Genomic DNA, 16,358 nt, shown 5'->3' with positions numbered 1-16,358 from the left:
TTACATACTTTTACACAAAAACATTATACCCTGATTTCCCATTTTCAATGGGTTCAGGGTATAAAAAGCCAGATCTGACGGGAGAAATGCAAGAGTTGACCAGGAAAGCCAGACCTGGCTAGAAAAAAGCTGAGTGCTGCATACATAGTCTCGCTTCATACCATGCAATATGTGGCATCCTCTCCTAAAACACCAACACGAAATACCGAAATTTACAATATCGAGAGAAATAAGTTGCCTATGAAGTATTTTATACTTAAATAATTGTTAAGGCGTGGTCCATTTTATAAACCTCAGTTCATAGCAAATCAGAATACGTTATAACTTTTAGAGTATGGAAATTAGATCTATGTAGGTATTCAATCATGATCTTAATATTGAGCACCGTCTCCTAGTATTAAGCAACTTACGATCATCTGCAGCATCGAAGCAATTAAGGGGAATTAAAAATGTATCCCATGGAGAAACCAGAAAGCATACAGATAAGTTATTATATAAGAATGTATTATATAATTGCAGTCTCTGAGCCAGCTGAGTAAAAAAAATACCCTATCCCAAGCACCAGAAACACTTGGGTACTCAAAGGTATTTACGGTAAAACTGATTACCTGCTGGCTGAGAATGTTTGGTCCCTGAGCCGATCGTCAATCAGTGAAAATATTCCAAAGTTTGCATTCATAGTTCTACAGGTATATATAGTACATATAAGGGTAATGGACAGAATGTTTGAGGCTTGCGTCACTTTTTATCTAGGGAGAAGGTGCATTCACCTGGGGCATTCAGAATCGCAACGAACACCATGTAGTACTTACTCGGGTGTAAATGAAACGAAAGATAAAAAAATAATAAGTCACATTCGAGATATTGTTGATAAGCGCATTTGTTTAATGAATGCATTTGATATATTTTTCCACATTTTGTTTAAAATTGTTTAGCTTTAGCTCGAGTCGAGTCGATATGATTGTATAGATAATGGATATAATAGGAATTCTTTGTTTTTCATTTTCTTTCTTCTCTCTTCCTCTCTTTGTTTTTAAGCAACGGCAACGTTAACCTTTTCGATAAGTAATGCGTATAAATTCTTCAACTATGTATATATAGTTATATATATATGTGTGTATATATAGGTAAGTCTATAAACTATGTGGCAACTGCTATGTTACCTACCGCTCCCTCTGCCCCCATCACTTCTACGTTTCACAATCTTGGCATTTAAACAACTAATAAATACAAAACGTAATCTGCGCACTTCTCCATGGAACTATGTAGCTCAAATCATTTCCTTCGTCTTCCTTCATCCTAATTTTTTTTTTTTTTCGTCTATATTATATACAACTTTGGACTAGATGCTGTTTAGGAATATTTACAGTGCTGCACGCAGACCAAGCAAACTAAAAACATAAAAAAAATGTAAAAAAAAAAATAGATATATATAGCACCTATATATATAGTACCTACATGCACAGATATATACATTTGGATATAGCTGTGCAGAGAATGCGCTACGGATAACAATACTCTAAGATCTTAGACTGTAGTAAATACAACGCCATGCGATTAGCCCATAGCCAGAGGCGGCCGATAGGGGGCGCCAATGCAGTAGAAAGGTGAAGTACGAGTCCCATTTCTGGTCAAATTCAATGCCACAAGCGAAAAATCTCTTTGTTTCTCTCTCCTCCGTCGCCGTCGCCGCTGCCTCCATTCCTCCCAGATCTAGATGTGCAGTGTGGTGTTTGGCATGTTGACGGCAACGGAAACGGAAATGGAACCGGAGCCGCAGCCGGAGCCAGAGCCGGAGCCGGATGCCTGAGAGGCGCGTGTATCCTTGCTGGATGTCTGCGGCTGCATGTCCTTGTACGGGTCGACATCGATCATAACGCAGTCGTAGGGCGGCGGCGGCAGCTCGCACTTGAGCACGCTCTCATAGCTCGGCGGCAGCGAGTCCACGATGCGTAGCACATCATTCTGCGAGTTGATCTGGGAACCGAGAGGGATTTTGGTTAGGCATACGGCACAATATCGCCTATGGCACCGATGGACTTACGTGATGCAGTGCACCAGAGCCGGCGCGATTGCCGGCCTCGTCGATGGGCCCGGCCCAGATGCAGACGCCCATGCGATGTGTCACATAGCCGCAGATGATCACGCTGATGACCAGCATCCCGATGCCCAGGGCGAAGACCAGCCAACGCGACTCGGGACTGTTGTGCATGTCGTGCAGATTCTTCTCCAGCTGCAGGGCACACAGTATGAGCACCGGCACAGCCACCATGGCCACCAGCAGATCCACAATGGGCCGCTGATTGCTTGGCCCGGCATTCACTGCATAGCGTCCGCCACCGCCACCCGACTGCCCGCCCTGGATGGAGTGGGAGACAAAGTTCTGGCTGCTGTTGTTCGGAGTCAAAGTGGAGCGAGCCACGACGATGTTGTGGTTCTGTAGCACCATACTGTCAAAAGAGAGAGAGAGAGAGAGGGAAGATACGATTAGTAGGTAAAAGCATTAGCAAAGATTAAGACTGTTGCAGTCGGGCAGTACCGACTGCAGAATACTCATTCTCTTTCGGGAAGATGCCGGCTGAATCATTTTATGATTTACCACGTCCACAATTGGTATATAAATACAATACGAGGATAGAAACAGTAGTGCTTAATCTTTGAGTGTACAGAGTTGAAATGAGCTTTGATATTTCTATCATATCCTATCTTTAACACTGCATTTATCATGGCTACTAAAATAATTTTCCGCTTGGGTTAGAGCCTATACTCTAGCTTTGTATATGTATATGAGGACAGACAGACGGACATTGCACTACACCGAAATACTCCAATAACCACATATTCATTTCACTTTCAATTTGACTGGCAGTAATCTAACCTGGAATTACCCAGTCCTCTTTAAATACATACATTTATGACATATCATCATATACATATATATCCATATCTATATCTAATAAACTATCTATCTTAAATGCTTTAAGTAAAAGAATTCGTTGAAAATGGAATTTGGAAGCCAATAATAATAATTATAAATATTTTAGTATTAATTCTACATATATTTATACTTTCATCATGCACAAAAATCTCAATATTTTTGCAATTCATTTGCCTGAATTCTCGATTCCTTGCATGTTCTCTATATTTAACATATCTTTGCTGATGGGCCCAAAATCTGTGCGCAGCCAATTTGCTACTCAAAGTTATTAATATTGAAATGTTTTTAAAATGCATAACTAATCATATTAAAATTCATAACTAAATGCTTAGCAAATATAAATAAATAATTTGTTTCACAGTATGCGCTCATGAAGATACCATATCCATTATGAAACTAAAGTTCCATAAAATGCTTTTCAATTGAATCTAATTCAATAGAATTCAATAGATCGATTGCTTTATGAAGTAACTGTACAAATAATGTGTAAGCCCAATTTAAATCGATATCTGCTTATAAACGTACTTTAATACCATAAATTAACTGCAAATCACGTTTAATAAATGCTGGAAACGTGGCTTTGACCTCACGAACTAACTCAGCCTTGTGGTGCCCCGATTAGATCTATTATAGATCTCCATTGGCTGTATCGGCTCTGTGATGTAATTCTTATGTAGTACGTATATCTTATGCGCATACCTGGGATCGAATGCGTTGCTCAGCAACAAGTCGTAGACGGCGCGCATTTCGTATGAGTTTTGATGTGAAATTCGATTACGAATTCGATGTGACGTGACGTGACGTGACGTTCGCGTTTTATTGATATCAATTGAATATTTTTTTATGATTGTTTTCTGTTCTCTCGCATATGAAAAGTGTCCAAGAGCATGTGTCAGCACTGGCAATCAATTGTCTAATTTGCTTTACTTTTTATTATTTTATAACTATATTCCAGACTTGATCAAAGAAAAGGAAACATTGAGCGTGAAACATTTTAAGCGATTGCATGCGTCTCATCTAACTCTAAAATCAAACCGAGTAGAGTCGAGTGCAAAACAGAAGTCAGTCGGAGGCGGGAGTGCTCGACGGGAGATACCCTGCAACCGGCGTGTCAGTGCCAGAAATGGATTGATCGATTTTGATCGATAATTAATCAAGCTGTACTGCATTTTCAGGAATATACAGTTGAAACTTCAACCCTCTGGTTTATGTGTTTCACATTATAATCTGCGCTCAAGAACAAACACTCGTATGCAGACTCACGGACAGACACTTCGACGGACCTCCAGATAGACTGATATATCTAGGTCAACCATGTTCTCCCCATCAAGAGTTGATGTACTTCATATAGTCTACTACTCATCCTTAATCTATTTAACAAGTACGTCGCTATGGCCATACGGACAGATAGCTATACAGACGGACGCAGCTTGATCAACTGAGTTCGTTGGCCTTATCAAGAATAACTATACTCTATGTTATCTACCACATTTTCATATATACATATATAACTCGGTGCGGTCATATAGACTCAAAGGCACTTAGACGGACGGACAGATGTACAGACGGGCACACCTTGTATCTGTTAATAACAGATCACTACGGCCATAGGGACGGACTGACTTATAGTCTAATATGGTTAGACCAACTCAGATGGCCTATTAATAAGGCCTCTACTTCTGTCTGTGGCATGGCCAAGTCTCTGCACTCAAACGGACGCAGACACACACACAATCATATATACACACGGACAAGTCTTCAGATTGACATGGCTATAACGACTCGGCCCGTTCTCATTGAGAATCGATGTAGTTCATATCGCTTGTGCCAAGGCTTCCTCCACCTGTTGCACACATTTTCAGAAGACTTTTATAGCTTGAAGTCGCACTGTTAATGGATTCAGGGTATACACACTTGGGCAACCTTCGCTGGGAATAGAAATTCATTGAAAGGCCGCCATCAATTAGAGGGGGAAATTGCATAGAAAGTGGGTAACGAGAGTCGCATCACATCTCTCTCGCGCTCTCTCTCTATCTCTCTCTCTCTCAGTTGTTCTCCTGATATATGAAAGGATTGTATTTCTTGAATTGATGTATATAATACGATTTTCCATCTGGTATTAATGAATTTTTTCGAAATACAAGTTTTCTAATCTATCTTCTCTATGGAATTTAGTTGAGGCTGGGCAGCGCGGCGTATACTTGATTTGCAGCTGCTCTAACAATGCAGAACAGCTGCACGATCGTCGCGTCGCTTATCAATATGCATTGATGAGCGGCCGGCAGCCCGCGTGTTGATTAGGTGCGATCGCAGGGCGTGGTGGCTGGGCGGCGGTGCATCACGAGATTTTCGCATGCACCTGAGCAGGCGCTGATAAGCGGGCAGCGCCTGTTGGCGACGAGGGAGGGGGCAGAGGCACGTGTTCTCTGTATTCGCTTGCCACACGCAGCTGTAGTTTCAATGAATTCAATTGTTTTTCTTGATTTATATGCATATGCATAAGTGTGTGTGTGTGTGTATTAAAATACAAATATCAACAAGTTGGCAGACGGGCACCAAGGCGGCCGGCCGTCGAACACCTGCCAATTAACACTTTGAGGGCCATCACTTTGCTAGTCGACAACAACAACAGCAACAACAACTGCAGCATAAGCAACAAATGAACACAAAAAATAAAAAAAAAAAATACACTGAACTGATTTGCGAGCTGAAACCGATGCGAGGCGAACCTTACCGGGTTAATGCTGAAGCATAACTGGAAAAATGCATGAGAAAGCGGAAAAAGAACAGCGAAGCGACCAGCGATTGAAGAACGCCCAGAATTGTAAACACAAACTGCATACTGCAAGTTGAAGCACGGAACTGAAGTGCAGACCTGAAGCGCAGAGCCGAAGTAAAGAACTGAAGCAGAGTCGCTGGAATTTGTCAACGCCAAAGACAAAAGCGAGCAGCGAACGGCAACGCTGCGTATGCGCAATGTGAGACAACAACCGACACTTTGGTTGGTTGGTCATTGCCGTAATTGTTGTAATTGTCGTAATTGTTGAGTCTCTAATGCCAAGATCTCTCACTCAGACTAACCGGTTCGCACAGCCCACCAGAATCACAAAAGAAACAATTCAATTTGCAGACACTCAGAGTGACGAAACTGACGATATATTTATGTATATATATGTAAGTATATATGATATGTCCAGTGAAAGATACAGATACAGATGCAGATACAGATACAGATACAGATACAGATACAGATACAGATACAGATACAGATACAGATACAGATACAGATACAGATACAGATACAGATACAGATACAGATACAGATACAGATACAGATACAGATACAGATACAAAGATACAGATACAGATACAGATACAGATACAGATACAGATACAGATACAGATACAGATACAGATACAGATACAGATACAGATACAGATACAGATACAGATACAGATACAGATACAGATACAGATACAGATACAGATACAGATACAGATACAGATACAGATACAGATACAGATACAGATACAGATACAGATACAGATACAGATACAGATACAGATACAGATACAGATACAGATACAGATACAGATACAGATACAGATACAGATACAGATACAGATACAGATACAGATACAGATACAGATACAGATACAGATACAGATACAGATACAGATACAGATACAGATACAGATACAGATACAGATACAGATACAGATACAGATACAGATACAGTACAGATACAGATACAGATACAGATACAGATACAGATACAGATACAGATACAGATACAGATACAGATACAGATACAGATACAGATACAGATACAGATACAGATACAGATACAGATACAGATACAGATACAGATACAGATACAGATACAGATACAGATACAGATACAGATACAGATACAGATACAGATACAGATACAGATACAGATACAGATACAGATACAGATACAGATACAGATACAGATACAGATACAGATACAGATACAGATACAGATACAGATACAGATACAGATACAGATACAGATACAGATACAGATACAGATACAGATACAGATACAGATACAGATACAGATACACAGATACAGATACACAGATACAGATACACAGATACAGATACACAGATACAGATACAGATACACAGATACAGATACACAGATACAGATACACAGATACAGATACACAGATACAGATACAAGATACAGATACACAGATACAGATACAAGATACAGATACACAGATACAGATACACAGATACAGATACACAGATACAGATACACAGATACAGATACACAGATACAGATACACAGATACAGATACACAGATACAGATACAGATACAGATACAGATACACAGATACAGATACACAGATACAGATACACAGATACAGATACACAGATACAGATACACAGATACAGATACACAGATACAGATACACAGATACAGATACACAGATACAGATACAGATACACAGATACAGATACACAGATACAGATACACAGATACAGCTAAGGCGATGGCGATGCAGTCAGTCGAGTTCACATGCCATTTCTTCAGCTGAAGCCAAACAATTCAGATTACCATGGCAATCAATGATGATGATGATGATGATGATGATTCATAATTCCAATGCTCGGCATAGAAATATCGACCACGTCGCACCGGCAAGCGCGTGATTTTATAAAAAGTTTATTTTCATATTCTTTTGTTTTTATATTTCTCTGCCATCGTTGATAAGCGAGCAAAGAATCCGCTGCAAATGAAGGCAGCAGCAACTGCAGCGCCAATCTCATTAATTACAGTTATTGCCATGTCCCAAAGTGGGTGCAGAAGACGCCGGCGAAACAACGATATAACATTAAAGATACAGATGCAGATGCAGATGCGAATGCAAATTCATATGCAGATGCAGATGCAGACACAGATATCTCGCTCAGGTGCCAGAGTGTAAATATTTATGCGCTGTCAATAACAGTTCCATTATGGCGGAGCCAACGCAGTTGACTGATAAGGCAATGCCACGGACTCCAACGGCGACGGCGACGACGACGACGGCGACTGCACCCTCGCCGGTTAACTGTAAATGCTTTGCCCTGAACAGATTGTTGACTCGCATCAGCAGGGCAGCAAGGCAGCAAGAACAACAGCAGCGCGCAGCAGCTGCTCAGCATCAGTTGCTGATTTATGCGCCTGGTACGCTCAGTTTATGGGAATCCAATACGCTCGGTGCACTTGACGTATGCGTAACATATTTTTTGGGCTCGCTTGCACTTAGGCGTTGCGTGATTGCATTCGCAAAAATAAACCGACGGCGCCTGAGCAAGCCTCAGCGATGATGCAATATTAACTCTTTAGCCACGGATATTTGAGCAGTGCCCGAGTCGCTGACTCACAACAGAAGTGCAGTCCATTCATCAGCTAAAAGCGAACAAATGCTAAAGAGCTCTGCACTATTTATTTGGTAAACGAGAGCCCAATGACAATCATAAGCCACAAATACGTAAAGCAAACGACGACAATTCCGGTCTCTGTTTACCGAAACTGACTCTGTGTGTGTGTGTGTGTGTGTGTGTGTGTGTGTGTGTGTGTCGGATAGAGTGAGAGAGCCTATGAGCTGAGAAGCACACAAAATGTTATTAATATGAGTCTAAATATATTCCTTCTTTATTTTTCTCATTCGCTCTACTTTCTCACTCTAATCTACATACATCTGTCGCTCTATCTCTATCTCTATCTCTATCTCTATCTCTATCTCTATCTCTATCTCTATCTCTATCTCTATCTCTATCTCTATCTCTATCTCTATCTCTATCTCTATCTCTATCTCTATCTCTATCTCTATCTCTATCTCTATCTCTATCTTATCTCTATCTCTATCTCTATCTCTATCTCTATCTCTATCTCTATCTCTATCTCTATCTCTATCTCTATCTCTATCTCTATCTCTATCTCTATCTCTATCTCTATCTCGATCTCGATCTCTATCTCTATCTCTAACTATGTTTCACTCTCTCTCTCTATATCGCTATCTATCTATCTCTATATCTCTGTCTTTCAATTGTGTTTTCTTTCTTTCCGTCTATCTCTTTCACTCTGCCCATTTCTCTATTTATTTCATCTTGTCTATCTCTCTCTCGCTCTCTTTCTATAACTATAGGAAATATTATTATCAATATTACTATGCGATGGCCTGATTTTTATTCAAGTTAAGAACTTTGCCTCTATCTAAATTAACATTGTTAATTGTATTTGCATAACTGAACGAGGGCATGTGACTATGTTATTCATATTTTATCTCTTGAATGGCTGCATTCAAAATTGATATTATTCACTCAGGAAGCCTTATTTTCTAGATGTTATGGTCTTCGAGATAAACATGAAATAATAATATATAATAATAATCAATATATAAATATAATAATATATAAAAATAATAATATAATATAATATATATTAATAGAAAAAAGAAATTATATATATATTTATATCTACTTCTACATCACGTTACGCCCCTTGTAATGAGATCGCTGCTCGATGTCATGTAAGCGATAAAGCTTCTCCCCTAATTAAAATAAATTTGATCTGCGTGCTGCAGATCAAATTTTTATGGATGCCCAGTACTATGGACAGCATTAGATCGATTATATGGCAATTAAAGACAAACCCCGTTTATAAAGAGTTTCTATTTTGGGAAAATGAAAGTACTTCAAGCAAAGTTTCTAAGCTATTCATTTAAAAATATATTTATTTCCTCATTCCTAGTGTACTTGAAATGAGTGAAAATAATATGTAATCAATTATTTCTTAATCTGATTTCGAGCTACGATTCTAACTACAGATTAAATTATAATTAATACAACTTTTGTTTGTTTGAAATTTTCATTTCCTGTTGATACAAATTCACAACTCCCTCACTTAAATCAAACTACAATACTCATGACGACTAGTAATATCATCATCATCATTATCACAGCATCATTTTCATTATTATTATTATTGCTTATGATCGTAGCCCCCGCCAAAGGCTGTGTGAGAAAAAACAAAGAAGAAAACAAATCATCATGGATATAATTCCATCATGAAGACGCGCAACGTGCTCGAGTATTTGGCAAACGACGTGCCCAGACACCTATTTCCACTCACCTGGTGCATTCACATCTCAATGAGTATATTCATTCATAAATGTCAGTCGAGTCGCAAGTGAGGCGAGAGCAGTGCAGTCATTGACCAGAGATTTTCACTCAAATGCTGATGACGCTTTATATACATATAAGATGTATGTTTGTATGTACAAATATATATAATTATATACAGGTACACATGCAATTACTTGCGTCGCACATTTTATGCGTTGTTTAATAAATAAAATACTGAAAACAAGGGTGACTGAAAAACTTCCTGGGCCTATCTCGACTCTTACAGTCATCAAAATGTCAACTGGGCGAAAAACAACTTTAACAAATTGTCCATAATAAAAGTGGAGCTTGCGATAACTAACTTAGCATGCATACTAAAGTCAAGTAAGAGCTCTGTAGTCGAGACTGCTCGACTGCGCGATCACCTGAGCCCTTCGAGGAGCTGCTGTTCCCATCATTCTACGCACACATAGATCACGCGCTCTGCTAACTGCGCAGTTGACGCAGCGACTATGCTTCACTATGGGAACTGATTTATTGACTAAATGCCCTTGTAGAGGGACTATCTATAGGAACCTTCATAGCGTAAGGCTCTAGTATATTTCTCTTTTCAAAATTGGAGCGAAGCGAACGTGACATCCAAAACTTAACATAGTGTTTTAAGGGCCCGTCGTTATACCCGGAAGACGTTACAGATAAGTTTATTTATAAAGGTTTTTGTCGCAATAGACGTACGCTTTAGGCGTAAGTCCCCAGCTATAACAGTATTCAATTAAAGCAACAAGAAACTAATCAAATTATCGATTATTATCGATAAAAATAAATGAAATGAGTTATCCGAAAAAAAGAAAAAGTTAAACTCGTACTGCATATGGTATATAAGATGACATAATATATTATTCAAGCCCCTAACTTGTGTATCTTATATGACCTCAACGTTCATACGGACGAACAGATAGACGTGGCGATATCGACTCAGTTTCAGGACATATGTATATGATCGGGAATACATATACTGAAAGGGCTCTACCACGCTTCCTTCTACGTGTTGTACACACATTTACAGAAATATTATGCCCTGATTTCTCATTTTGAATGGGTTCACATATATACATACACATATGCAGCATATATGGCCTATATTTATAATGGCTCAGGACATTGCTACGATCATGGCACAAATTTTACAGCTCAGTTACGTTCGACCTTGGCCACAGATTAACCTAGAATGATAAATATACGCCCACTGCAGTATTATGATATTATCATAAATTACGCCCTCGCTGAGTAGTAAATGTAATCTGCGCCCAGCTCACAGTGATTCACGCTCTTAGCCAAGAGTTAAGCTGGGGCCTGATAAGGTCTCAGAGCAGAGTGAGACCTACACATGTGGCACATGGCGAATGCTCTACAAATCATTCAGAATCAGCTCTTGCAACCTTTAAATACGTCTAGTCTTTCTGCATGTTGTTGTTTGTATGTTTGTTTTTTTTTTCGGAAATGGCATTCAATGCAATCGTGCGTACTTCTTGTCTGGCTTGCAATTTTGCTGGAGGTTCGGCTCGAAGGTTTCCAAGTGTTACCCAAGCTGCACTATCAGCGAATTTCGATTAAAGTATACATGCGGAATGATTATGCGCAGAAAAAAAGAAGAGTTTACGATGAAGACAGTCTAAAGACAAGCTGAAGTACAAAAACAATTGAGTATATGATAAATGTATACATTCTGTGTATATACATATAATATGATATAGGGAAATTTAATATAATGTTAAACTATACACTGGATTCTTAGCTCTATTAATGAAGAAATATGTATATCTATTATATACATATATTTGATGTATAAAACTCTTTAATAGTTGTATAAAAAACAAGCACGTTGCAATCGGGCATTACCGACTGCAGAATACTCATTCATGGCCCAAGCACTGCCAGATTCGCCACGCCCCTAATGAGCAGATGGGACATAATATTGACACTTGATTTATACGGATAGATGGAAGGAGATTACACAAAACCAATATACTCATTGCATTTTTGTGAATGACTAGGAAAAATGTTTGCCAATTCTCGAATTCTTAATCCTAACTTAACTTTCAGAGTAACTTTCAGAAATGCTTACTCAGCTTCAATATACTCGCTTAGCGCACATTCCTAAGTAAAGGGTATACGAAATGAAAACAACATCAAATAAAACTGAGTTGTTGTCCCTGAGTTGGCTGAGTTGTAAAGATGTTCGCTTCCATTTCGTATTTCGTATTTCGTATTTGCGTTTTGTCGTCGACTTTGAGTCAACGAAACGAATAAGAATTACAGACGGTAGCAACAGCAACAGCCACAGCTACAATTGCAGCTACACACAGGCCGTAAAAAGTGGCTTTGATGCTGATAAACAGATAATGGAAATGGCCAGATGCGTCATCTTGCAACTGTGACGTCCGCAGGCATCACAAGTGCAACGGTGTCCAGAATCTTCCGTCCTATCAACGCAGCGATAAGCAGATCCAAAATATATAATATGTGAGAATGTAATGCAGGCAAGCTAACTGTATATGTACTATTTAATAGCTACGAGAGATATATCAAATGATCAATTGTTGCCAGGCAGATCTGACTCGATGTACGTACATATGTATATGCAGCTTATCGCCAGATGATAGAGATCCTTAAGTCTGAAACAAACCAAGTTGAGCTCCATTTATAGTGCAGTTACTCACAGACAAGCATACACACATATATGCTCGTACAATGCGAAATGATATACAAAAGAATATTCCTAGAATTGTATACAAATGAAATATATATTGTAAACAATTTTTAATTGCCGCTAGCCTTATCAATTTCCTATATTACAAGATCAAGAAATCTTTGTGGCCTTCATGAAGATTAAATGAAATATTTTGATATGAGAAATATATAAACATGTGTATACATACATATATATTTCTCAAATGATATATTAACAGTCCTCATCATATATATAATATTTAGAAAACGTCTGTTCATCTGTCCCCTAATATGAGCGCCGCAATCTAGTCAACCATATGACCTAGACATTTGAAATTTGAATATATTTGTACATACACATATATTCCTATCTATCCTGCACCAGAATACCAGAAAGGATTACAATTCGCAAGACAGAGGGGATCTCGTAGTCGAGCAATCTAGACTACAGATCTCTTGCTATTCTTGAGACTTGAAATCTGTTGATTGGGGTTTTTTCTTTTGTGATGAATATACAGTATCTTTTGTATTTTGTATTATCCCGCCTTCCACAGAATGTGAATGATTGGATAGAGCCAGGCACTGCTGCCTGAAGTTCTCAAACTAGTTTCAAATAATTGATATTATAGCTAACATAAATTATAGCTAATAGCTAATCCAGTCTTTCGTACTACCTGCGCGTGGAAATAATAATAGCAATTCACAGGCCAATAGAACTTACAAAGTAATCGGAGCTTGTGGATCTTGATCTGAGCTGTCTATAAGTCGGTAGGCAGAGCATGCTGCCCAGATCTGTAGGACACAAGGCAATTGCGCCCAATCGCTTCGAGTGTGGCCCACATTGTGGATGTGTAACTGTAAACCATGTGTATGGCGTGCCACAGCTGACCCATTCCCAAAGAGAGGCAGGAGGGAGGCGAGACGAGGGAGCAGGGGCTGGTGCTGGGGCTGGTGCTGGGGTTGTGGGAACGGCAGCATTAATGCATTAATTGATCGCAGCGCCGCTTAATTGTGAGAGTCTCTCGGAATCCGAGTGGCACATGAAATTTGTTGGCGTTGTCGCATTTGATTGACTAAATTACGCATCGCTTCAAGGACAGCGCGGGACAGCAGGGGGGCTGGGCGGTGCTGGCAAGTGGTGCTAGAAGGGCGAGATGCGGCAGCTAAGCAATAACAAGATGCTGTAAAAGTTCTAGACGCCACTGGTGAGTGGCTCGCTCAGTGGCACAGTGGTTACTCGTGGTTCCTGTTTTGATCACGTAGCCATTTGACAATAATTGGAACTCGTTCCAATTTTCCATTTTCTTCCTCTTGCTTGCTTTTCTTGTTTATTTGCCATTTTCCGCTGATATGAGAACATTTTGCTTTTATTATTATTATTTATTCGTGATTTCGTTGTCGTTTAGCTGGACTACGTAAGAATATACGAAATAAAAAAAAAACAGAAGCAACAAATCTATATATAGAAAGCACAAGCAAGAACAAAATCAAAACAGAAAAAAATGCTAATGTTGCTGCTGACGATTTTGTTTGGGGCTTTTTTTTTTTTTTTGAATGTATTTGGCTTATGTGTTGCGGCTATCGCCGAATCATGTATTAAAAAATTGGTTTGTTTTTATATATTTAATTGACTTTCTTATCGCTAAAAGTACGTATGTGGTCTAAAATTCAAGTACTAAAAATTTAAATTAGCCTTTAGTACGGCATCGATCGCAGCCGATAAGCGCTGTAATCGATTAGTGCCTGCGCGGTCAACTCGAACAGCTGATCCTGCCGAACAGCTGTTGCGGCTGCCCCGCAAAGGAGCGTGTTTCGTTTCCATTTAGCATTCGTGCCATTTAGCACGAGCGTACGCTTGAGCGTTTGTTATTTATTCGCTTGTTGCCACTTATCGCGGCTGCGTCTCAAGCCAACCCCTGACCCCCTCCGTAGCCCATCGGCCATCCCATTCAGCAAGCAGCGCGCCGCAGCCAAGCACAGCTGAGGAGCTTTATTTATAGACGCATAGACAGACGCACACAATGGCAAACGGGAAAACGTAGAGCGAACAAATGTTTATGTTTGCTAAAAAGAATTTACGTCTCTTTTTTGTTTTTTGTTTCCCCCCGTTTAATATGTAATTGTTTTGTTTCTTCATATTACTCACTTGAAACTGTTGTGGTGTCGCTCTCTCTCTCTCTCTGTTTCTCTTGCTCTCTCTATTGCCTCTCTGTGTCTTTTGCTATTTTTCGGCTTCCTTTTGTTCCTGCTTTGGCGCTCTCGAGGTTTTTCGACTGGCGAAATTTCGTTTCGTTTTTGTTTTCACATTTACATTTCAAAGAACAGCACCAACCAAAAAAACAGCAGAGCACTCGAAAAAAAAGCACGAATTAATAACAACAACAGCGAAGCGTAACGAACAATTTTTGTTGCTGGTTTTTTTTTTTTTTTTTGTTGTTTTGTTTTTTATATTGGCGAAATGTTTTGTTTATTATTTTGTGGCTTTATTTGAATTGTTGTGCGGCTGTTGCTATGTTGTTGTTGATGTTGTTGTGCCTGAGATCGAGACAGTTGGCACACACGCACACACACGCACACCTCTACATACACATGTATAGAGCGTCTGTCTGCTTTTGCGGCAAGTTGAATGCACTTTTTGGCAATCCGACGGATGCGCGAATTCAAATTCGAATTCGAGTTCGATTGCGATCGAGAATGCGTTCTACCGTTAAGAGCTCTATCGGCGCTCGCGCTGGTGCTGGCTCTGCGCGTACTCGTATCGCTCCTGGTTGAGCCAGAGATTGTGATCCTCGCAGCCGCTCTCGATGGCCTCACGCCTTTGCACCATCCCAACTTTGCCTCCAGCTGATGATGAAGACGATGATGACGATGGCGCTGATGATGTTGAGCAAGCTCTTCTTCTTTTAGTTCTACTTCTTTTTTATTCTTCTTATTGATCTCAGTTGAAGCCGAATGCTAGCAACTTTGACCAGTTCTGAGCACGTTAAGGATCTAAACTGGGCTGTGAACTTTAGACCAAGACAACGAGCAGGTCTAAAAGCACGACCACGACCACGACAACAGCAACGGCACAGCGTATACGTGACGGACCGGTCTTTGGGAAGCGCCAACTAGAACGATGCCGATACGAAGACGAACTCTGTGGATCTCGTTTGGACGGGAAGCTTTTAAAGATCCGCTAAACTGAACCGTTGGCATGCAGCGTTGAGCAGCAACTGTTCGGACGAGTCGAGCATTATTGCTGAGGCTGTAGCAGTTACAGAAGCTGCTGCTGACGTCGTCGTCGTCGCCGTTGGCGTCGCTAGCGTTGCGTCGGCGATCATCGAAGATGCCGCCCCAATACCGCACAGTGGGCTCAAGCTGATTTTTTTTTTCGTATGATCAGGTGCACTATTTTATTGATTAGTAATTGATATGATTGATTTTATATTGTACATTTTATATTTATTATTATTTTATTATAAAAAAAAAAAAAAATAAACAGCAATCAATAAATATTTTGTTTTACTTATTATAATAAATTTTTTAATTGTTTGTTTCTT

General features: G+C 39.7%; 1 protein-coding gene across 3 annotated transcripts; it reads right to left on the bottom strand.

Moving 5' to 3' along the window:
* Positions 1–862: 862 nt before the first annotated feature.
* On the bottom strand, positions 863–16,044 carry LOC115565401 (uncharacterized). Of its 3 annotated transcripts, XM_030390546.2 has the most exons (4): positions 5,673–5,808; positions 3,638–3,894; positions 2,045–2,450; positions 863–1,977 (listed from the first exon to the last, which is right to left on the bottom strand). In XM_030390546.2, exons 2-4 carry the CDS (start codon positions 3,682–3,684, stop codon positions 1,714–1,716), a joined length of 717 nt encoding a protein of 238 aa, XP_030246406.1. In that variant the 5' UTR covers positions 3,685–3,894; positions 5,673–5,808; the 3' UTR covers positions 863–1,713. The 3 variants fall into 3 exon arrangements, with proteins under 3 accessions (XP_030246406.1, XP_089120486.1, XP_089120485.1); XM_089264360.1 differs by lacking the exons at positions 3,638–3,894; positions 5,673–5,808 and adding an exon at positions 14,963–16,044; XM_089264359.1 differs by lacking the exon at positions 3,638–3,894 and having other exon boundaries at positions 5,673–5,835.
* Positions 16,045–16,358: the final 314 nt, after the last annotated feature.

The sequence above is a fragment of the Drosophila navojoa genome, chromosome X (genome assembly GCF_054131105.1).
Source record: "Drosophila navojoa isolate 15081-1374.11 chromosome X, UAZ_NAV_1.0, whole genome shotgun sequence".
NCBI classification, from domain to species: Eukaryota; Metazoa; Arthropoda; class Insecta; order Diptera; family Drosophilidae; genus Drosophila; species Drosophila navojoa.
The sequence above is the reverse complement of the archived record's forward strand: the minus strand, read 5'-3'. Positions and strand labels throughout refer to the sequence as shown.

What these genes read in the sequence shown, in the direction of transcription:
- LOC115565401 (XM_089264359.1), bottom strand. Translation starts at nt 5,779, where the DNA reads ATGCAGTTTGTGTTTACAATTCTGGGCGTTCTTCAATCGCTGGTCGCT. An exon ending in TATGCTTCAGCATTAACCCG is followed by an intron (nt 2,451 to 5,672) that starts GTAAGGTTCGCC and finishes CTCTTTTGACAG; the next exon opens with TATGGTGCTACAGAACCACA. An exon ending in GCTCTGGTGCACTGCATCAC is followed by an intron (nt 1,978 to 2,044) that starts GTAAGTCCATCG and finishes CTCGGTTCCCAG; the next exon opens with ATCAACTCGCAGAATGATGT.